Consider the following 23,999-nt stretch of genomic DNA (forward strand, 5'->3'; position numbering starts at 1 on the left):
GTGAATTCTGGGGGGGCTTGTGTAGTGGGTTTTACATAATTCACCCACGGAACCATTGTTTAGTTAGCGAGTTCCTAGGGGACTCTTAATTCGGCCGGCTCTAGCCACTCTCGTGTTTGTTTTGTTATTGCAAGTTTAAATGTCATTAAAGCAGCTTTCGTTGGCACCTTTGTTTGACACTCAGCCTACGACTCCCGTCTCTGCTCGCTACAACGCAACCAATGTGGCCGCCACCTAGACACACTGACTATAGACTAGATACTAGCCCTATAGTATAGATATTTGTGGGATGAGGAACGAAAGAAGGTCTTTTTACGTGACGAATCAGAGGCTAGGTAATACAAATTGTTTCTCGGAAAAAAAAACTGCTGACAAGCGTGTGCGTCACATCCTCCTCGTGACTGGTTCCCGTCATATCTTCATTGCAAACTTAATGGCTCAAATTTATAACAGCTTACTACTAGCTAACTCCAACTACCAAACTAGTACATTAATAGTTTGAACAATTGAAACGTTAAAATATTAGGATATCTTTTAAGTCATCGAGGGATATCCTGACAGCACTAGCGACGTATGGTACGTAACAAAAAAAGTGTCTTCTCATTTAAAACTGCGAACATGCAATTTCGCACTAACGTCTGTATTCAAAGTTATAAGGATAGTCTATACTTTATGCCAGTGGTCAGGAACCTTCTTGACCCAAAGAGCCATGGCAGAAAAATATTTTTTATTGTTTTTTTGTATTTTTTCCTTTTTTTTTGCTAGAGAGAGAGCCATAGCATATATTTTAAAGGGGCAGTATGTAATATTAAAACATTTATTTGAATACTAGGCAAAAATACACGAACTATCATACCAAGGTAATTATAAAATATTTTATTGGTCGACAAATTTGAATTTCTTTTACATAGTGTAATCCGACCTAGTAGTTGCCGCCATGTTTATCTGCCATTGCCCCATTTCCTTCGCATGAGATGAGTGCAGTTCCGTCTAGTTGTCAAATATTACACTATGTTGCTTTAATGAATTTACATTTTTAGTTGTTGTCAATGAGTTTTGAACTTGATTAGTGCAAACAGCTTTTAAAGGGATATTATAATATTTGTCTACTTTTTGTCTGCTGCGCAACTGAATATGAGTGCTAAAAGCCTTGAGAGAATACCAACTACGGCAACTCAAAGTGAACAAACTACACTTTTTTTTTCTCTTTTTTTTTTTGCCCAGCCTTTTGCAAAACCTTTATTTTTGCGAACAAAATCAATTTAAAAGTAGTTTTAAAAATACACGTTCGTACGATAGTTCATGTATTTTTGCTTATTATTAGATAATTATTTGTCAATGAATGATGTTATTTCTTTACTACTAGGAGGTGCTAAATAATACACACTTCCATATAAAGTATTTTTTATCGATGTCCTGCCAAAACGGTGTCTGCCGGTGTGAGACCTTGAGTGTAAACTTTAGGTAAACCTGTGCCCCTTATATTGGACTGAACGGTTCCCACTGGAAGAGTAGCTTTGGCTATTCATGCAACAGAAGTTTGTACATGCAGCATTTTATCACCAAGCCATATGTACTCATGAGAGACACAAATGTACTCATGAGAGAAACATATGGCTTGTGAGCCATGGGTTCCTGACCCCTGCCTTACTCTTTAGTCCTTGTAAATTAGTTTCATAAGTTTGTTCTTTACCGAAGATAATACAAATCACGCGTGAAAAAAAGTGACATTCCACCCTATTTCAAGCAAATCAAGAAAGAAAATTAATTTTTCAAATGTATCGAATGAAATGATTGTGTAGATTAAAGTAAATGTTAATTAAAAAACACAACAAAACCAAATAAGTACTAAATATAATCGTTTATAAACTTAAATTGCTGTTAAGTGACCTTCAAATACTGTTTTAAAAATGCCACCTACTGAAACAGGGTTGGGCGGCACGGCAGCAAAGTGGTTAGCGCGGCATCCGCAGGAGAGTTCGGTTGTCATGGGTTCATATCCAACTACCAGCCTGTGTGGGGTTTGCATGTTTTCCCTGGCACTCTGGTTTCCTCCCACGTTCCAAATACATGCAAGTTATTTGGCTGGTCCAAATTGTCCTTAGGTGTGAATGAGCGAGTGAGTTGTACGTCTCCACTTGCCCTGCGACTGGCTGGCAACCAGTTCAGCATGTCCCCTGCCCACTGCCCGAAGATAGCTGGGATGAGCTCCGTGACCCTTCTGAGGATGAGCAATGCAGATAATGGATGGATAAAACAGGGGACCCCAACGTGGTGCCTGTGGGCACCGGGATGCCACCTATGAACAGTTTGGGTGCCATGGACCTGTTTTGAAAATAGCTCACCAGTGCTGGGTCATGGTGACTTTCTAGTTAATTTTTTTTTTATTATTGGTTGACTGACTATTTTTAATAATTAACCTGATAATAACTTAGTAATAACCAGGGTTGGGTAGGGTTACTTTAACTGGATTACTTTCAATTACTATCGGATTACTCCACTACCAAATATGCTAATAAAAGACAAAATAAACTTAATATGAATAAAATTATGACTCACAACATGTGGTAAGCTTTCTCTCCTGGCTTTGATCTCTTTGATATCCGGCAAAACTAACATAAAATGCGACAGAAACAAAATGAAAATAAATCCAAACAGCTTGCCAACATCATTTTTGCTGTTCCATGTATTCCGTTACTACCCAAGCCTGCACAAAATTTAGTAATTTTATTCATATTTAGTTTATTTTGTCTTTTATTAGCATATTTGGTATTGGAGTAATCCAAAAGTAATTGAAAGTAATCCAGTTAAAGTAACCCTACCCAACCCTGGTAATAACATAGTGATACTATACATTGTTATTTTAGAATTTCAAATACATAAATTCCAGGAAATGTGTTTCATGAAAAAGGTTTTCATAAACTGAGGTTAACCTAGAGTGAGTTGACATGTTTGTCCGGCAGCTTGCTCCTAAGGGTTAAAAAAAATGTGAAAGGATGGGCGGAAGAAAATTATGCGCTTTGGTCACTTTCATTTTCCGTGGTTTATTATCTTCCTTGCGCTGCTTTGTTAGCTCTTGTTTAAGGTTTCACTACACAATTCTGTGACATCTAGTCACCAAATATTATGCATTGTCCCTTTAACAAAAGACTGGAAAGGTTTTCATTTTTCGAAAACGTTTTGAAAATATGACAAATGACTGAAAGGAAAAAATAAATGCTTCATCAAAAGTTGAAAAGTGACAAATAATGGACACTTAAAAAAAAAAAAAAATGTTGTTATTATATTTTCTTCCTTGTTCAGTGTGTTCCAAGATAACTATAATAGCCTCAGAAAATGGCAAGATGAACTTGGTGTCTCTCTCTCTGAATATAATGTTCCAGCTTCATTATGGTGAGTTAAATATTTTCTCTTTAAACAGAATTATGGGTTTATTCTCTTTTGCGGTCTTTGTCTCTTTTCACTTTGTTTCTTTCTTCTCTTTCTCTTTCTCCCTGGATCCATCTCTCTGTATCTGTTTCTCTTTTTCTCTGCCTTTCTTTCTCTTTTATCACTCTTTCTCTCTCATACTCTCTCTTTTTCTCTTTCTCCATCTATTTTCTTTTTTTTTTGTCTTTTTTTATATTCTCTCTTTATTTCCTGTATTTTTTCTCTCATTTTCTCCTTTTCTCTCTTTCTGTCTTTGTCTCTCTCGCGCTTTCTCTCGATTTGCATCTTTCTTTCTCTTGCTTTCTCTCTCTCTCTCTCTCCCCCCCTCTACTCGATTTTTGCCTCTTTCTCTTTCCTTCTCTTGCTTTCTCTTTATATTTCCCACTTGCTCTCTTTATATCTCTTTTTCACTTTCTAATTTTCTCTTGCTCAATCTCCCTCATTTCTTTCTATCTTATTGTTTCCCTCTCTTTCTTTTTCTTGATTTATTTTCTACCATGTGGCCCCCAAGCTCAAATGAGTTTGACACGCCGGGACTAGTTATATCCCAATCAAGATTGTTGGGGTTTTTATTCTGATACATTTTCTACTCTGCTTTTTTTAGTAATATTATTGATTTGAAAAAAAAATAAAAATTCATATGCACCAATACTAAAACTAAATCAGATTCTCAAAAGCAGTCATATAAGACCACTTTGTGGAGCCGACGTGACATTCTCACAGGTCAAAATTATGATACTTTTATTGCACATGTTTTTGCTTTACGTTCTGCAACATTATCACATGGTGTTTCTTACAGGTCTTGGTGCACTCTTTGCACCATCCAATCTCTCTGTTAAATCAGTAAACTTCCTTCACATCCTGCATTGGGACCCAGGGCCAGCTGCCCAGCCAGGTGTACAGTATAAAGTATTTTCCAGGTAAATTCTGCATCATATATTTAATGTAGGCACCAAAAATATTTTGCCTTACAATGACAAAGTGAATTTTCAAAAAAGTATGTTGTGACCTGAGGTGGGTAGAGTACCCAAGAAGTGTATTCAAGTAGAAGTACTGTTAATGCCCCCAATAAGCAGGTAGGCGGCTTGAATGGCTGACTCCCTATTGGTGTGCGAATGGGTAATTGTGAAGCACATTGTAAAGCGCTTTGGGAGGTCTTCATTGACTTGAAAAGCGCTACAGTGGGACCTCGCTACTTCGCGGTTCGACGTTCGCGGCTTCAAGGGGCGTTGCTGCTTCGCAGATTTTCAATTTTTGCGGGTTTTTTCGGTGGAACGTCAGCGGACGCGGGATAATGCGGCCGGCTGGACGGGGCGGGGGGGGTCGTTTTCTGGGGGGACGCGCGGCGGGGGTCACTCCCGGGCCGCGCGACAGAGCGAGTTCGGCGGACGCGGCGTGACACGGCGCGACAAGAGAAAAGGCGGCGAAGACCCCAGTAGCGTCCGAAGACCCTAGTAGCGCGGCTCGACGACAGGCGGCCGTCCGCGCGCAGCGGGCGAAAGGCGGCGGACGTGCGCGGGACCCCCGTAACTGTGTCAGTGTCGTGCGTATCGCGCCCAAAAGTACCCGCGCTGCGGGTCAGGGGCTCCCTCGCGGGAGCAACCGAACGACACCCGCGGTAAAAACTCTGTCGTGAATTTGTCTCCGATCGTCTCGGGCGGACGTAAAATCGCCCAGCTGTACGACTCTTAGCGGTGGATCACTCGGCTCGTGCGTCGATGAAGAACGCAGCTAGCTGCGAGAACAAATGTGATTTGCAGCTGCGATTGGCTGGCAACCAGTTCACACGGTACTTCCGCATCAGCATGGAAGTAGCGGTGGAATGTAAACGATAACAGCAATGGCGTGTCCAAAGTCTCTGGGCAAGTAATAGGGACGCAAACTTGCGGCCAAAAGTTCGGCGTCCCTGCAGCAGATCGAAATATTTGTGTTTACATGCCCAGGGTTACACCACCTCGTGTTCACGTAGATAGCAAGTCCGCCTCCTCTCCGCTTCCTGCAGGCTTTTATGTCTCTGTCTGCTCTAACAGCCCTGAAGCTCGAAGTTAGCGTCCAGGATGCTAGACGTGAGCCACATTTCCGTAAAGCAAGGCAAATTGCACTCACTGTATGCTTTGATGTTTTTCACGAGCACAGCAGCCAGTTCGTCGATCTTATTTGGTAGAGAGTTCACATTCCCCATGGTTACGGACGGTACCGAAGGCTTATATCGCCACTTCGCAGCTAGCCGCTAAGCCTTTACCTTAGCTCTGGCTCGGCGGCCACGATAAGGACCCCTCACCTCGTCAGGTAAATGGGGGATCACGCCGGCACGAGAATTCTTCAGGGAAAGAAGTTGATTCCTAGAATAAACACATTTTTGTGCGTTAAAACAAATATCCATAGGATAGAAAATAATCCAAAGTGTAGTTATCAAACGGTACGAAAACACCGAAGATGGAAGCAAACAATAAATTACAAAAAGAGCGAAATAATACGGAGCTGCTGGAAAGGCTGCCGCTCTTGACGGCGCCTATGATGTATTTATCCATCCATCCCTCCATTATCTGCACCGCTTATCCTCAGTAGGGTCGCAGGAGTCTGGAGCCAATCCCAGCTGTCTTCGGGCAGTGGGCAGGGGACACCCTGAACTGGTTACTAGCACAGGGCACCCAGAAACGGACAACTCACCTGGTCATTCACATCTAGGGACAATTTGGATTGGCCATTTAACCTTACATGCATGTCTTTGAAATGTGGGAGGAAACCGGAGTACCCAGAGAAAACCTACGCAAGCATGGGGAGAACATGCAAACTCCGCACAGGAAGGCTGGTAGCTGGATTTGATCCCATTATTTCAGAACTGTGCCGTGGATGCACTAACCACTCGTTGGCCTACATACATTATTTAATGAGCTTCAAATATAAAGGATTCTTTAGCGATGTACAGCCAAAACAGGGTCTGTTGGTGTGACACCTTGACTGTAAACTGGAGGTAAAACTTTGCCCTTCATACAGTGGCTTGCAAAACCTTTTGGCCCCCTTGAACTTTGTGACCTTTTGCCACATTTTAGACCTCAAACCTCAAGATTTAAAACTGTAATTAACTTGTGAAGCATCAACAATAAGTGGGACACAATCATGAAGTGGAACACACTTTATTGAATATTTTACTTTACTTGTTTTTAACAAATAAAAAACAAAAAAGTGGGTGTGCAAAATTATTCAGCCCCTTTACTTTCAGTGCAGCATTCTCTGTCCATAAGTTCAATAAGAATCTCTGAATGATTTCATGTTGATCTAAAAGACTAACGATGATAAATGGAATCCACCTGTTTGTAATCAAGTCTCTGTATAAATGCACCTGCACTGTGATAGTCTCAGAGGTCTGTTTAAAGCGCAGAGAGCATTATGAAGAAAGAGGAACACACCAGGCAGGTCTGAGATACTGTTGTGGAGAAGTTTAAAGCTGGATTTGGATGCAAAAAGATTTCCTAAGCTTTAAAACATTCCAAGGGGCACTGTCCAAGCAATAATATTGAAATGAAAGGAGTATCAGACCATTGCAAATCTACCAAGATCGGGCCGTCCCCCTAAACCTTCACCTCATACAAGGAGAAAACTGATCAGAGATGCAGCCAAGAGGCCCATGATCACTCTAGATAACCTGCAGAGGTCTACAGCTGAGGTGGGAGAATCTGTCCATAGGACAACAATCAGTCGTATACTGCACAAATCTGGTCTTTATGGAAGAGTGGCAAGAAGGAAGCTATTTCTTAAAGATACCCATAAAAAGTGTTGTTTAAAGTTTGCCACAAGCCACCTGGGAGACACATTGCACATGTGGAAGAAGGATCTCTCGTCAGATGAGACCAAAATCGAACTTTTTGGCAACAATGCAAGACGTTATGTTTGGCATAAAAGCAAGCACAGCTCATCACCCTCAACGCACCATCCCAACAGATCCAAAACATAAAGCAAAAGCTTCAAACGAATGGTTCAACAAAAACATATCAAGGTGTTAGAATGGCCAAGTCAAAATCCAAACCTCAATCCAATTAAGAATCTGTGGAAAGAACTGAAAACTGCTGTTCACAAACACTTTCCATCCAACCTCACTGTGCTCGAGCTGTTTTGCAAGGAGGACTGGGCAAAAATATCACTTTCTCGATGTGCAAAACTGATAGAGACAAACCCCAAGCGACTTGCAGCTGTAATCCCAGCAAAAGGTGGCGCTACAAAGTATTAACTCAATAGGGCTGAATAATTATGCACACCCACTTTTTCATTTATTTGTTAAAGTTTAAAATATCCAATAAATTGTGTTCCACTTCATGATTGTGTCCCACTTATTGTTGATCCTTCATAAGAAATTACAGTTTCATATCTTTGTTTGAAGTCTGAAATGTGGCAAAAGGTCACAAAGTTCAAGGGGGCAAAATAGTTTCGCAAGCCACTGTATATTGAACCAAAAACCTTGGCTATGCATGCACTAAACCAGACAATGATCTTGTTAGAATTGGGATGCAGCCTCGAATTGGAATGCTGCCCAGTAAATTGCACAGATAGTGTTTTATTACAGAGCCATATCTATTCATGAAAAGAGCCATATGGTCCTCACGCCTGTACTATATGATGTAAACCAGTTTGAGACATTAGCAGACCTGAGGACATTCTTGCATTGAGGCCAGTTTATATGAGAACTTTGGTGGTTTTAAACAGTCAAAACGCTGTCACATTCAAATAAGATGGACATCTGTTAAATTACATTACTTTTGTGTTTTTACCCTCAAGCATAATTTTATAAACCAGGGGTCACAAAAATACACCCGTAAGCCGTATCAGGCCAGCCAACTGATTTAATCCGGCCCATCAGATGATGCAGGGAGAAGCATAAGAAAAAAAACGAGCCGCTTCTAGTCAATCACCTGCATTTCTTAGTATGTCCACTGGATTTCGCTACGTGCCACTCCTCCTATTGTAGCTGTATATGATGACTACCATTTGTCAAGCGCCCATTCAGATGTCATGATATATATATATATATATATATATATATATATATATATATATATATATATATACTTATAGGGCGGCATTGGGGTTAGGTGGTTTGCGACAACCCCCAAGGTGCGAAAGTTCGGAGTTCAGCCTCCCTGTGTGGAGTTTGCATGTTCTCCTCATGTGGCGTGGGTTTCCTCCGGGCACTCCGGTTTCCTGCCACATTCCTCCCCCAAAAACATACATGTCAGGTGAATTGGCCGGTCCAAATTGTCCCTCTGTTTGGATGAGCGAGTGAGTTGTCTGTCTCAGTGACTGGCTGGCAACCAGTTCAGGGTGTCTCCTGATGGGCTGGGATTGGCTCCAGCACCCCCGCAACCCTCCTGAGGATGGATATCTATATACAGTGAAGAAAATAAGTATTTGAACACACTGCTATTTTGCCATTTCTCTCACTGTTAAATCAAGGAGGGGTCTGAAATTTTCATTGTCGGTGCATGTCCACTGTGAGAGAGATAAACTAAAAGGAAACATTCAGAAATCACAATGCATGATTTTTTTAACAATGTATTTGTGTGATACAGCTGCAATAAGAATTTGAACACTTGTGTATCATCTAGAATTCTGACCCTGAAAGACCTACTAGTCTGCCCATTAGAAGTCCACCTGCACTCCATGTATCATCCTAAATCAGATGCACTTGTTTTGAGGTCGTTAGCTCCATAGACACCTGTCCACCCCACACATTCAGTAAGACTTTAACTTGTAACATAGCGAAGACCAAAGAGATGTTCAGAGACACCAGAGACAAAATTGTACACCTCCACAAGGCGGGAACGGGCTATGGAGAAATTGCCAAGCAGCTTGGTGAAAAAGGGTCCACTGTTGGAGCATTCATTAGAAAATGGAAGAAGCTAAACATTACGGTCAATCTCAATCGGAGTGGAGCCTCATGCAAGATATCACTTCGTGGGGTCTCAATGATTCTAAAAAAGGTGAGGAATCAGCCCGGAACTACACGCCAGGAGTTGGTCAATGACCTGAATAGAGCTGGGACCACTGTTTCCAAGGTTACTGTAGGTAATACACTAAGACGTCAGGATTTTAAATCATGAATCGCATGAAAGGTTCCCCTGCTTAAACCAGCACATGTCAATGCCCGTCCTAAGTTTGCACATGACCATTTGGATGATACTGAGGAGCCATGGGAGAAAGTCTTGTGGTCAGATTATACCAAAATAGAACTTTTTGGTTGTAATTCCACTAAGCGTGTTTGGAGGAAGAAGAACGAAGAGGACAATCTGAAACACCATCCCTGCTGTGAAGAATGGGGGTGGTAGCATCATGCTTTGGGGTGATTTTCTGCATAAGGGACAGAACGAGTGAACTGCATTAAAGAGAGAATGACTGGGTCTGTGTGTTTTGAGATTTTGGGGAACAACCCCTTTCCCTCAGTCAGAGCATTGAAGATGGGTCGTGGCTGGGACTTTCAACATGACAACGACTCGAAGAACACAGCCAAGAAAACCAAGGAGTGGCTCCCTAAGAATCATATCAAGGTCTAGCATGGCCGAGCCACTCTCCAGACCTGAACCCTATCGAAAATCTTTGGAGGGAGCTCAAACTCAGTGATTTTCAGCGACAGCCGGGAAACCTGACTCTGTAAGTCTACTGTACCAAATATTAACATTAATTTGCTGAGGTCTTCAAATATTTACCAGCTATATCACAAAAATTGTCAAAAAAATCATGCATTGTTATTTCTGAATCTATTTCTGATTTTATCTCTCACAGTGGACCAATGATGACAATTTCAGACCCCTTCATGATTTCTAAGTGGGAGAAATAGATAAATAGCAGGGTGTTCAAACATTCATTTTATTCACTATATATAAGTCTGTTTAAGGCAATACCATTGCACTCACTGGTATTTCTTAGCCTGTGTTGCTGTTTACCCCCATAAAAACAAAATGTTTTACTGTGCTTATGGCCAAAATTCAAATAGCTGCTCCATTTTCTTGTATATTTTTATTTCAAAACAATTGTATTTATCACGGTGTTAAATTTCATGTAATGAAACACTTATGATTATGAAAAAAAGAGATATTACTCTTAAAATTTTTAGTTGCAAAAAAATATATTTGTATATTTTGTGCATATCAAAACTAATTAAATGAAATGATCCCTTCCTAAACAAATAAAATGTTAATCACTTGAGCAAGTAAACGCAATCCTGAAAAAATGGATTGGATTATGTTATCTAATTTTTTTAATGTATTGCTGAGGATTTAAGACTATCAGCATTTACAAAAAATTCTTACAGTACCTCAATCAGCTATTTTTTTCTCCATTCCGGCACCTGTGAAAATCTTTTTAGACCATTGTGGTCCGCTCATAAAGTTAGGAGACCACTGCTATAACGTTACCTAAATCATATTAATCTTGCATGTTATTTCTAATTTACAGAATACTTTTTTTTCAATAGGAGAATGTGTTTTTACTTTGAAAATGTGTTTGTGCAGGTTAAGCGGACAAAAGGAGAAACAAGCACTGAATGACTACACAACTGCAACATCTTTACAATTGATTTTGGACAAATATAAGTATTATTTGTCTGTCCAAGCAATGCATAGTGGAAGTTGGTCTCCAGAGTCAGAAGAAATCCCCTTCACACCTTTTGAACAAAGTATGTCAGTGTGAACCTAATCAATCAAATTTACATTTCATAATATTAGCTATTTGAATAAAGAAGGTTGGCATATACAGTATATCTTTAAAGAATTACTCTTTGATATGTTTTTTTTATAGGCTACTGGTCTCAAACTTGTGGCCTCGGGGCCAATTACAGCCCCAAGGATGATAGTTTGAGTCCCCCGCCTTAGTATGAAGGTTAAAGGGACCGTGTATATTATTTTCCCTCTAGATGTCGCTGTACTGTGTCGTACCACCGAAAACAAGTGCTTAAAAGCACAATGGAAGAATACAGAGACTCAAAGTGACCAAAATGCACATTATTACCTTTGAAAAGAATAGATCCAAGAAAGGAAAGAAGACATTTTTAAAAAGAAAATAAAAACGACTCAAAAAAGAGAAAATGAAAATAGGAATAAAAAATAACTTGAGAAAGAAAGACAAAAAAGGAAAAGAAAAAAAGGACAAAAACGAAATGAGAAAAATTACGAACATAAGACAAAAAGTACAACTCGAGAAAAAAAGGGGAAAAATGTAAAAGATGGAGTGAAAAAGGAGATAGAGAAATTGCATTTTTTTGTTTCGTCCTTTTTCTCCTTAATTCCTTTCATTTTTCTTTCCTTTTTCCATTTGTGCTTTCTTTTCCCCTACTTTTCTTCCTTTAATGCCTCGTTCTTATTGTTTTCTTCCTATTTTCTTCCTTTAAATTTCTTTTCACTTTTTATCTTTCTTTGATAAAGGCTGGGTAAAAAATTGTAATCAAAAGGGTGCTTTTTGCTCACGCAGGGTTTCCACGGATCCTTGAAAAGTTTTAAAAAGCATTAAGTTCATTATTCTAAAAATAAGGCCTTAATTGGCATTAAAATGTTTGTAAGTTTTGAGGGTCTTAAACATGTGAACACATTGATAAAATCTATTTTTGTTCAAACTAAAATGATTCAGTAAAAAAGCAATTTTTCATGCATCATGAAGCAGAAGAGTTCTATGAAATTAGTTGTTAATTGCCAGTTAACTGAAGATCCATTAAGTACTGTAAACATCCTTTTTATTTATTGTTTTATATGACAAAATCTTTAAAGAGTGCTATGATTTTCAGATGGAAAGTTTTCAACTGGACCAAAATGTGATTTTAAAAGAATAAATATAAACATTTGCTTAAAATTGCCTCTTATTCATTTAGTGTTTTTTTTTTTTTCAATTGTGGGCTCCAGCGCCCCCTAGTGAGCATAAGCCGTGCAGAAAATAGATGGATGGATAGATATTTCAACTGTGATTTTTGTGGACTTGTTCTCAAATTTGATTTCAAAGGCAATTAAATAAGTCTTAAAAAGTCATAAATTTAACTTGCTTTAAGTGGTCGGAGCCATGTCACTTTCAGTCTCTGTAGCTATTTGTCTTCCTTAGACTCATTTTGGTTGCATTACACATTACAGCAACATCTAGTGGACAAATATAAAACACTGTCCCTTTAAGTACTGTGGAATGTTTTTTATTTTAGTTTGAGAACCCTGATATAGACCCTTTAATGGCCTACGTTGAAGCTGGAAGCAAAAGAATTTCCGTGTTGGTCTAAACACTAAAGAAACCAAGCAATTGTTTCTGCTAGTTCTGTTAAAATGTTGTCATGGTGAGAGTTTGTGTGCCTGAATTGGGAGAACAAACATATGTGGTGGGCAGCACGGCGGCGCGGTGGTTAGCGCTTGTGCGGCACAGTTCATGTCATGGGAACCTGTCGTGGGTTCAAATCCAGCTCCAGACATCCTGTGCGGAGTTTGTATGTTCTCCCCGTGCTTGCGTGGGTTTCCTCCGGGCACTCCGGTTTCCTCCCACGTTCCAAAAAAAAAACATGCATTTCAGGTGAATTGGCCGGTCCAAATTGTCCCTAGGTGTGAATGAGCGAATGAGTTGTCTGTCCCTGTGTGCCCTGCGATTGGCTGGCAACCAGTTCAGGGTGTCCACTGCCCGGAGATGGCTGGGATGGGTTCCAGCACCCCCGCGACCCTAATGAGGATAAGCGGTACGGATGATGAGATGAGATGAGATGAGAACATATGTGGTCGTAAATTTTACAGGATTCCAGCGGACACTCTTCAATGAAAAAGAAGAAAGTTGTGGTTATTCAAGCGAAATCGTTGGACCGAAACAAAAATAAAAAATGTTTGGGTTTGCAGCCCAGACTTCATATCAGGTCAGAAAAATTAAATGTCAATGATTGTTGCCATTGAGTCCATATTACTTATATCGGCAAAATATCATGTTATTTTCTTAGCTGAAGCTAACTGTTAGCATGTAGCCCAAATTACACCAAGAGATGCTTCCAAAAAAAACAATCTACATAAGTGACAAATATATATAATACTTTTTGGGGATTGTGTGCACAACGATTGTTTGAAATCAGTGCCTGTGTTTATTTTGGACACTTGCAGTGTTTACAAGGCTACTGTTGGCATTTAGGCCACATGCTGACAGTTAGCTGGAGATAAGAAAATAACACGGTATGTTGCCGATATTAAAAGTAATATGGACCTGATAGCAACAATCATAAATGTTTATTTTGTTTACCTGATATGCCACGGAAACGAGCATTTTGATGATTGTCTCAGTCCAATCTTTTCCCTTAAAACCACAACTTTCTACTTTTTCTCTGATCAGGAGGGTCTGCTGGGATTCTGTAAACTTCAATTTACGACCACAAACGTTTTTTTCTCAGAATCTGGCATACAAACACAACATGATTACATTTTACACCGAACTAGCAGAAACGAAACCTTGGTCTCCTCTTTGTTTGCCCAGGACTTTTGCCTCCTGGTTAAGCCCTGCCCACCGGCTACGGCACAATGTTTACAAACAAATGAAAGGGTCTATATGTGCAGTGCCATGCAATCCAAGTAAAATACATTTTAAAATATATAAGTACAACACTTTTATGTTTGATTCAATGGGTTTACATGTTGATTCATTGTTGTAAAAAGGCTAGATGATGTGATTACTTTTTTTTTTTTTTTTTTTGTCATTTCAAGATTTACTTGTACCATCAAAGATAGCAAGGGTCTCCAACCTTTTTCATGCTGAGGGCTATTTTGTGTTACTCATTAGCACAAAAAGCACCCAGTTTAATATTAATTTATATTATAGCAACTTGGCTAGATGGCTTGCTAACTATCTTAAAAGGTAGCTTGATAGTCAACTAGAAAGGTAAATGGGTAAAAAAAATGAAAAGGATAGTTGGCTAAAAGAGAAAAGGCCTGATAGAAAGCTAGATAGCTAGCTAGAAAGAAGGCCAAAATGAAGCTTGATAAATAGAGAAAAAAGTAAAATGTTAGCTAGCTAGCATACAAAAATATAAAATGTCAGATAGATAGCTTGCAAAATAACTAATAGGTAGCTTGATAGTGAGGTAGAAAGGTAAATAGGTAAGAAAAAAGTAAAAAGAAACTATCTAAAAAAAGCAAAAGCCATTTCAATAGCCAGATAGAAAGTTAAAAAAGATTTTGTAGATAGCGAGCTAGAAAGTAGTCAATATTAACCTTGATAACTAACAAAAATGTTCAAATGTATGCTAGATAGTGTGCGAAAATGTAAAAAGCTAGCTAGCTAGTAAACAAAGTTGAAAGATAGATAGCTAAAATGGTAGCCAGATAGCTAGCTAAAAAACTGCACACATTTTGCCCATTCACTTCATAAAACCCACACATTGGAATTTAGTTTGTTGTATTCTATTCATATTGTAATAAATTTTTAACAATATGAATAAATACATTCATTTAATACATGACAATTTACTCTTATGTAATTACCGAAAAATAAAAGAAAAACATTTCATTCAATATCTTAAATGAAATTTAAAAAAGTGTTGAACTCATGACACGGTTGATTATAAAATGCAGAAATTCCAAAATGATTCGGTTTTTTTTTTTTTTTTTTTTAAAGGATTAGCAAGAAGTATCATGGGCCTTGCATGAGGAATTAGCAAATATTTTAAGGTATTCATTTACTTGTTGGAAAGACATGTGTCCAAAAGACAAAATCTTTGTTTTTGTTTCAATGGCCTATATACAGTGCCTTGCAAAAGTATTTCCCCCTACCCCCAAAAATATTTGGATATATTGCAGTAATTTCAGACTTTTAACTCATAGAAAAAAATTTCAAAATACTTTATACGAATCAACAACATCTGAGACCTAATCAATGCTTTCGTTAAGCACTGTATATACGGTTCCACGTATAAATTCCTGATTCTGAAAGGAAACTAAGATGTTGTAACCTACTGTATCTCTTGGTATGTATTATTTTTAGTATAACACTAGCTTTACATTATATGAATTTAATCTCAATAAAACAGGGATGAGGCAAAGTGTAAACTTAATCCTATGTTAATCAATTTATTTACCCTTGGTAAATGACAAGGAATTGTATTTTGGGAAATGCTCCCTTGGTTAGAACATACAAAACTGTAAAATTGAATTGTTTTCTCGTTCATTGTTTCCAAAATGGCAAAAGCAGGTCAGAAAATAATGTGTATTTTTCTCCTATTGATTCTAGCTCTGATAACTCCCCCTAAAGTAACAGTCACTGATTGTGGCAACTGCATTCAAGTCAACATATCCCTGCCCGAGGCTGACTCAAGCTCGGGAATACCAAACAATGACATCATGGGTTTTTACAAAGCAAAATTAAGAGTATCGTGGAGGAAATCCAACAATATTCAGGTAAGAGCTCTTACGAGCAATTATTTAAAACTTGCATTTGATGAAACCATATCTATATTTCATGTAGTTCCTATTCGGATGAAACAATAGTCAGCGGCTTCTCTCGCTGCAGCGCTGCGTAACCACTGCTTCTTTCACGCTTTTTTTTTTAATTTACGGCTCTAGGCCTGGTCTTTACTCCTGCTTATTCAGGCGGCAGAAAAGTTGATGCTTGTATTTACTTGTAAGTGACATACACTAGTACTGTTTATGGATTGGTTATTAAAAGGTGACACAGCTGGTAAATTATTAATAGAAAAATTGAATTGAACTTTAATTTAATTGTCTTTATTATCATTGATATCAACGTTCTGAAAGATAGTATGCAACAAGGTTAGACATGGCACTCCAGTGTAAACATGTAATAAAGTTTTTGCAGAGGAATTAAAGAAAAAAGTCTCATATATATATATATATATATATATATATATATATATATATATATATATATATATATATATATACAGTGAAACAAATAAGTTTTTGAACACTGCTATTTTGCTATTTCTCCCACTTATAAATCATGGTGGGGTCTAAAATTTTAATTATATATATATGTATATCTTTACACTAAACTTAATGCTTAAAGACTGACCCAAGCTGTGATAATTGTGCAATAAAAAGAAGTGTGGTGAGGAGGCCTCTCCTCATGAGAGGTAAGAGAATTCTCCCACGTGGTCCGCTGCGTGTCGTAAGAGGCGACTAAAGTGGAGGGAGTGAGGGGACTGGGGATCCTCCCCTCTATATCTATTCTCGAAGAGACAGCAATGCAAAGAAATGGGGCCGGGGGACCGAGAGTTACAGGTGGACATGCTAGAGAAGGAGTGGCTGTCCTTGTGAGTGAGAAAGCAAAGGAAAAACTGGTGGAGTGAAAAGAGATATCTTACAGATTGATGTGGGTGAGGTTGAAGTGGGGTGTAGAAGTATGGATGTTTATAGGTGCATATGGACCTGGTTCAGAAAGAAGCGCTGAGGAGAGAGAGGAGTTCTGGAAGGACTTGTCCGAATGTGTGTCAAAAGAATGAATGTTGGAAAATTGTAATACTAGGTGACCTGAATGCTAGAGTGGGTGATGGAACGGTTGAAAATGTGATTGGTATACTGTATATGGAGTACCAGGAAGAAATGAGAGTGGGAAGAAATTGAGTTATATGTGGAAAATGAGTTGGTGATTGTAAATACATTGTCTAAAAAGAGGGACGTGAATAAGTATACCTTTGTCAGAGTGGATGGTGGTGAGCTGGTGGACAGAGCACTGATGGATTATGTAGTGTTTAGGAAATGGATGTTAAGTTGATTGCTGGATGTGCATGTTTACAGAGGTGAAATGAGTGGTATGTCTGATCATTTTTATGTGGAAGGAAAACTGAGAATAGATGGACCGTGGAGGGCTAGTTATAAGAAGAGTGTGAGGGATGAGGTGAAAATGTCAGAGTTGAATGAGGCAGAAAAGGAAAAAGAGTTTAAAGGGAGGATAAGGGAAGAGTATGAACGGATTAGTAGAAGAGAAGTGGATAGTGTGGAAATGGAATGGAAGTGGTTTAAAGAGGCAGTGTTGAGGAGTGCAAAAGAAGTGTGTGGAATGAGAAAAGTTGTTTGAGGTATTAGGAAAGAAAGTGAATGGAGGAATGATGAGGTATCAAAGGCTGTGACAGAAAAGAGACGTGCCTTTGAGGAGTGGCTGCAAGATAAGAGTGGCGATGCGTATGAAAGGTAAAAAGTGAAGAAAAGGTTGGTAGAAGCAGCGAAAAGGAAAGCAAATGATGAATGGTGTTGAAGATAGGAGTGAAATTTGAGGAAAGGAGAACATTGTTCTGGAAAGAGGTGAAAAGAGTAAGAAACAGTGAGACTGGAAAGGAAGAGAAAGTGAAAGATATGGATTGTAGATTGCTGGTTAGCGGTTTTGCAGTCAGGACGAGATGGGCAGAGTATTTTGAGGAGTTGCTAAATGTGGAGGATGGGAGAGAAGTGAGAGTCGAGGCGATCGATGGTAAGGAGAGAATGCCCGTGTTGGGTTGATTTAAATTTGAACCCTGCGGAAACATGGGAGGTGCAAGAGGCATGAAATAAATGAAAGGGGGGAAGGCACCTGGGTTGGATAGTTGTACTGCTGAATGCCTGAAAAAGGTGGCACAGCTATGATTTACTGGTTAGTACGCTTGTTGAATGTATGCTTTTCAAGTGGTGTGGTTCCTGTTGATTGGTGTAGTGCATGTGTGGTGTCATTGTATAAGAGTAAAGGTGATGAGTATGAATGTAGCATATTGAGAGCTATCAGTTTGTTGTCTGTGCCGGGTAAGCTGTATGGAAGAGTCTTGATTAAGAGAGTGAGTGAAAGAACGAATGAGGTGGTGATGGAGTAGCAGAGTGGTTTCAGGAAAGGAAGAGTATGTGTGGATCAGGTCTTTGCAGTACGACAGGTGTGTGAGAAATATTTTGCAAAAGGTAAGGATGTTTATTTGGCTTTCATGGTCTGTATGGAGTGGGTGGAAAGTTGTTGGAAGCATTGAATAGTTTTTATGTGAACAGCAGAGTATGTGTAAGAGTAGGGAAAGAGACAAGTGAGTGGTCCCTGTCCCTGTGTTGACTGGTGTGAGACAGGGGTGTGTGATGTCATCATGGCTGTTTAATGTGTACACGGATGGCGTGGTGAGAGAGGTGAATGCAAGAGTGTTTGGCAGAGGTGTAGAGATGATAGATAACAGTGGAACGGTGTGGCAGGTAAGTCAGTTGTTGTTTGCAGAGCGTTTGTGGCTGATTCTGAGGAAACATTGAGAAGGTTGGTAACGGAGTTTGGAAGAGTATGTGATGAATGTTGGGCAGAGTAAGGTGATGAAATGCTCACGTGATGGAGTGGGCATGGCGTTAGAAATAAGGTTGCATGGACAGGTGCTGGAAGAAGTTGAAAGCTTTAGGTACTTGGGTTGTGATGTGGCTGCAGTTGGTGGAATGGAGTGCGAGGTATTGCACAGAGTGAATCAAGGAAGCAAGGTTTTGGGTGCTCTGTTGAGAGTGATTAGCAACAAGAGTATGAGTATGGATGTTAAGAGGGGACTTTATGAGAGTGTGATTGTGCTGACTGTGTTGTATGGTGCGGAGACTTGGAGCCTGAACGCAGATTTAAGAAAGAAATTAAATGTTTTTGAGATGAAGTGTTTGAGGAGTATGTTAGGAGTAACATGAATCGATAGATTCAGAAATGAAATAAGAGAGTACGCGGTTGGTATGGACACATGGAGAGGATGGATGAGGAGCAAATGTTGAAAAGGATCTACGGGGCGGCAGTAGCTCAGGAGGTAGAGCGCTCGTCTTGGGATCAAGGGATCCCAGTTCGAATCCCGGCTTGTCCGTGTTACATGTCGAAGTGTCCTTGGGTAAGACACTGATCCCCTAATACTCCCAATAAGCAGGCTGCAATACAAGGCCGCTATTGGGAAATGTGAAGCACACTGTAAAGCGCTTTGGGAAGTCATTGACTTGAAAAGCGCTATATAAATGCAGATTATTTCATTTCATTTCAGAAGTCAACGGAAGGAGACCAAGAGGAGGGCTGCGATTGACATGGATGGATGGTGTTATGAGTACACTACTGGAAAGAAGTCTAAATCTAGTGAAAGCTAGAGCTATTGTTGGTGATAGGAATGAGTGGAGAGGTGTTGTAAAAGGATAGTGGGATGTTTGGACGTGTTCGAAGGGATGGGCAGGGCACCTGTATGATGCGGCAGGGGTAAACCAGTGAAAGCTGTCGGGCCCTGCTGTTGAACAAAATAGTGTGTTGTGTCACCCTGTACTGAGTCACATGGCCGCTTTCTTGTGTCCCGTTTCATCTGGAGGGACGAAAGTATGACCAACTTAGGTGCCTAACATGTTTGGGTGTTTGGGTATTTGGATTGGCCATGGTCCATGGTGTGTGTGTTTTGCTATTTTTTGCCATTTATTTTCTTTGTTATTATATGTGTTTGTCTTGCTGCCGATCACCCCTCTTGAGGGATATGACCAAGGTAGATAGATAGATAGTTAGCATAACATTTCGCAGCTCCAAAAAGAAAAAAACTTGTGAAGAAGCTGTCTCTGAGCCAGCAAGCAGGCATGAAAATCTTTCACCTTTTGTAGAAATTCACTGTTCTAAAGTTAAAAAGGGGGGTCCGATGTAAATTTTGTAGAACAGAAGAGAAAATGTTTTAGGGGGGAGGGAGTGTCTCGTGACATTTCTTCGAGAATGAACCGGGCAAATCAGGGAGTGGGTTAGAGCAGGCGGGAGTAGTTACCGGGTGGGCCATGCAACTATTATGTTGAAAGCGAGCATCGGCAGCCGTGGAAAATACAGAAACGGATGAATCAAAACCAATTTCTGTGTTGTTAGACAATAAGGGTGGATGGTCAATTGTAGGGCTGCAACTAACGATTAATTTCATAACTGATGAATCTAAATTCTCAAAGACATTTTTAATTTCTTGCTCTTTTTTCAAATATTGAAGCTGTGGACGGCTATAAAAAACAGAATATTCTGTTAAATAAAACAATACAAATACAAGTGTTTGTTAATGAACTTGACAACAAACAAAAATATATAGAAATGTATGCTATACTCCTGCAAATTTCTAAGATACTTTTTTCCTACCACCTTATCCAAAGATCACAATATATTTGGATTTAACATACAAAACAAAAAAAGAGAGAGCAATATAATATCCAACATGTAAACAAACCCACTTTGTGTCAACAATTTTTTTTCTTAAGTCTTGGAATATGGTAAACATTCCAATATAAAAATGATATAGGCTCAAGAACCAGCCCCTTGTGTCGGGTTAAACATGTCATTATTATTTTTCTTTTTGCTTTATTTATCTGATTAACCTATTTTCAGCTCCTTTTCCCTCTGTATTTCTGCAGCACTGTCTCTTCCCTTGAAAATTCTTAACTTTGTTTCATGATGAAACAATCAAATACTACAAAGTTGAAACTTAATGCCAATTTTGTTTGTAATGATGCAATGTTCAATATTTAGAATTTAAAACAATATAAGATAACCTTTATAAAAACTGTCTGCAGGACCACAGCTGTACTACAACTCCCAGCGTCACAACGGAAAAGTATGCACTCTTATTTGCATTGATTTAACGTACTTGGTGACTCATAAATCACTTGACACAACGAATCGATGATCTAAATTGTTGCCATCGCCTTGAAACATCGATTTAAATCGATAAAATCTATAAGTTGTTGCAGCCCTAGTCAATTGCAGCCCATTCGTCATGGTACATGGATTAGATTGGAAAAAAAAAAAAAAAAAAAAGGGTGCTAACAACGATCATTGCACCCTATGGAATCCCTAAATCAAAACTACACTATGTGACTCTGACATTTTCAATTCAAATTTCCAATTTTTCCAGGACCTTCAAAGGAAGAAACTTGGTAACGATCTAAACGTTTTTTTTGTGGAATCTGATGACTAAAATCAAGTTGCTTTCTTGCTGTTAGCACATACTATGCTATTTTGATCCATCCCTATCAATAATCTACAATATTTATGTGTCAATGGGCTCCTATAAAACGATGTGAATTCTGCCATTCTGCTTCAACAATGCCACGCGCAGCTTGGCTTTGTCACACTTGTTTACAAACAAGGAAAGGGTGCTATAGGTGTTGGCTAATAATTGAGTTCATTATCAAAGACAAAAAGAGAAAGAAAGTATACTATATATTATATTTATAAGAGCAGAAAAAAGGGGCCAAATTTGACTCATTTTAATGATATTGATTACTCCGATGCAGAGTGCATTCAACTTTTAATGTTAGAGACTGCTGATCTTTTGTTTTTTGTTTAAATTGAATTTGCAGAGGATCTGAGTCTAAATTTGTTAATAGAATTATAAATCTTTCATTTATTTTTGCCTTTTATAATTTCTTTATAGCACTGAAGAGTTCACATTTTTATTTAATTGTTTTGCATTTCGACTGATTTTGTGTTGTTGTTTGACTTTAAATCTTTTCAGGGTATAAAAGGCTAAAATTGTTTTGTATTTTACATGTTTTTGTAGATTTGTGAATATTTTAATTTATATTTCATGTGTTTTGCAGGGATCCCCTGCAAAACATATGCAATTTCTAATCACTAAATAATTTGGTACATAATGTTTTATTATTTATGATGATATATCATTTAGAGCTGAAAGAGAATGATGGCTTTGTGAGACGAAAGAACAGACTCATCTCGGTGAACTGAACTGAGCTGAGTTTCTAAATAGAGATGTCCGCTTGGGTGCTACCAGTAAGGGGCAGTTATGCTTCACATGACAATGCCATAATGACAAGCCTCCAGAGCATGCCTGTCGGCGTCATTTTCATTAACTTTAAAACATTTTCTACATTTATTGTGTGGTCAATAGAGCCAGACTGCCAAGAAACATGGCAATGGCAAGAATTTCAAGCATTTTCAAGAACTTCACCCAAATTTAAGCATTATCCTAACCTCAAAGACACAACATTAAAATCATTTTTAAGGATTTTAAGCATCGGTATGAACCCTGCAGCTTGTACAAGTCTGGCTGGCACATTTTGTCTCAATCGTTTGCACTTTTTCCAATTACAATTCTAGTTCAATTTTTTTTAATTTTATTTTTTATTTCATTGACCCTTATAAAGAACACATTTTAATCTCTTTGACAAGGGAATGAATGAATGGGAAGTGGACCTGTATACAACCCCTAGCAACCCCTACCAGTGTGGGCCCCCAAAATGAGGAAACACTGAAATATAGAAATAGAAATAAAAACTGCAGAACAAAACATAAAAGTGTGAATTAAAAAAGTAAACTAAGATGCACTAAAAGATTAGAAGTTAAACGGATCAAAACTAAATATAAATGATCAATTACAACTCCTAGCAAAATGTATGGAACCACCAGTCTGGGGCAAGCCCTCACTCAGACATTTTATTCTGTGTATTCACCTGTAGCAACTTTGCTGTATTCACTGTATTCTCTGTATTATGTCTTTCTTAAAGGCAATAGTTGTACGAACAACTTGTCTTTTTTCACCTGTCCTGCTTGCACCGACTTTCTTCGGAGGCATAATTAGGGGCTAAAACACCGGTATGCCGCTCAGCATCGCACCCTAGAATCGGAGTTCGATTTTTATCTCTTTTTTTTTTTTTTAATTTTTCCAATTTTTATTATTATTTTTTTTTTATTTTTTTTTTATTTTTTTTATTCTTTATCTTAAACCTTTTATCTTTATCTTAAACCTTTAAGATAAAAGGTTCAAGGTCTAACCCTTAAAGTTTAAGGGTTAGACCTTAAGACTCATATCACAAACATGAAATAATCGTAAGGACATTCCAAAGTGCAACACATTGCCATTCAGAAAAAACTAAAAGAAATTAATAAAAGCGTTGCAATGTTCAGTAAATGTTACTTTTGTAGAGCAAGTGCGGGGAAATAAATATGAAATATTCCAATTCCACATCACAACCCAAGTATCACACACTCTTCCAAACTCCATTACCAACCTTCCTCAATGTTTCCTCAGAATCAGCCACAAGCACTATGTCATCTGCAAACAACAACTGACTTACCTGCCACTCTGTTCTACTGTTATCTCTACACCTCTGCCAAATACTCTTGCATTCACCTCTCACAACACCATCCACGTACACATTAAACAGCCATGGTGACATCATAGACCCCTGTCTCACACCAGTCAACACAGGGAACCATTCATTTGTCTCACTCCCTACTCTTACACATGCTCAGCTGTTCACATAAAAACTCTTCAATGCTCCAACAACTTTCCACCCACTCCATACATTACCATAACTTGACACAACGCCTCTATCAACTGTGTCATACGCCTTTTCCAAGTCCATAAAAGTCGAATAAACATCCTTACTTTTTGCAAAATGTTTCTCACACACCTGTCGTACTGGAAACACCTGATCCACACATCCTCTTCCTTTCCTGAAACCACTCTGCTTCTCCATTACCACCTCATTTGTTCTTCATCTCACTCTCTTGATCAAGAGTCTTCCATACAGCTTACCCAGCTCAGACAACAAACTGATACCTCTCGAATTGCTACATTCATACTTATCACCTTTACCCTTATACAAAGGCACCACACATGCACTACACCACACAACAGGAACCACACC

General features: G+C 38.8%; 1 protein-coding gene and 1 pseudogene across 5 annotated transcripts in view; both read left to right on the forward strand.

Annotated features, from left to right (window-relative positions):
• Nucleotides 1–361: 361 nt before the first annotated feature.
• Nucleotides 362–23,999, forward strand: part of LOC148353414 (interferon alpha/beta receptor 2-like) — a 46,198-nt gene continuing 22,560 nt past the window's right edge. For 3 of the 5 annotated variants that reach the window (XM_088352968.1, XM_088352966.1, XM_088352965.1), the window contains exons 1-5: nt 363–576; nt 3,304–3,393; nt 4,229–4,349; nt 10,932–11,095; nt 15,643–15,809. In XM_088352968.1, coding sequence (XP_088209094.1) covers nt 3,345–3,393; nt 4,229–4,349; nt 10,932–11,095; nt 15,643–15,809 — 501 coding nt within the window. In that variant the 5' untranslated portion in view covers nt 363–576; nt 3,304–3,344. Of the gene's footprint in view, nt 577–3,303; nt 3,394–4,228; nt 4,350–10,931; nt 11,096–15,642; nt 15,810–23,999 lie in introns of all 5 variants that reach the window. The other 2 variants (XM_088352967.1, XM_088352964.1) reach the window with 2 other exon arrangements.
• LOC148353415 (5.8S ribosomal RNA) lies at nt 5,113–5,252 on the forward strand (annotated as a pseudogene).

This window comes from Urocampus carinirostris, chromosome 14, assembly GCF_059441175.1.
Source record: "Urocampus carinirostris isolate Australia breed hairy pipefish chromosome 14, RoL_Ucar_1.0, whole genome shotgun sequence".
In the NCBI taxonomy this organism is placed as follows: Eukaryota; Metazoa; Chordata; class Actinopteri; order Syngnathiformes; family Syngnathidae; genus Urocampus; species Urocampus carinirostris.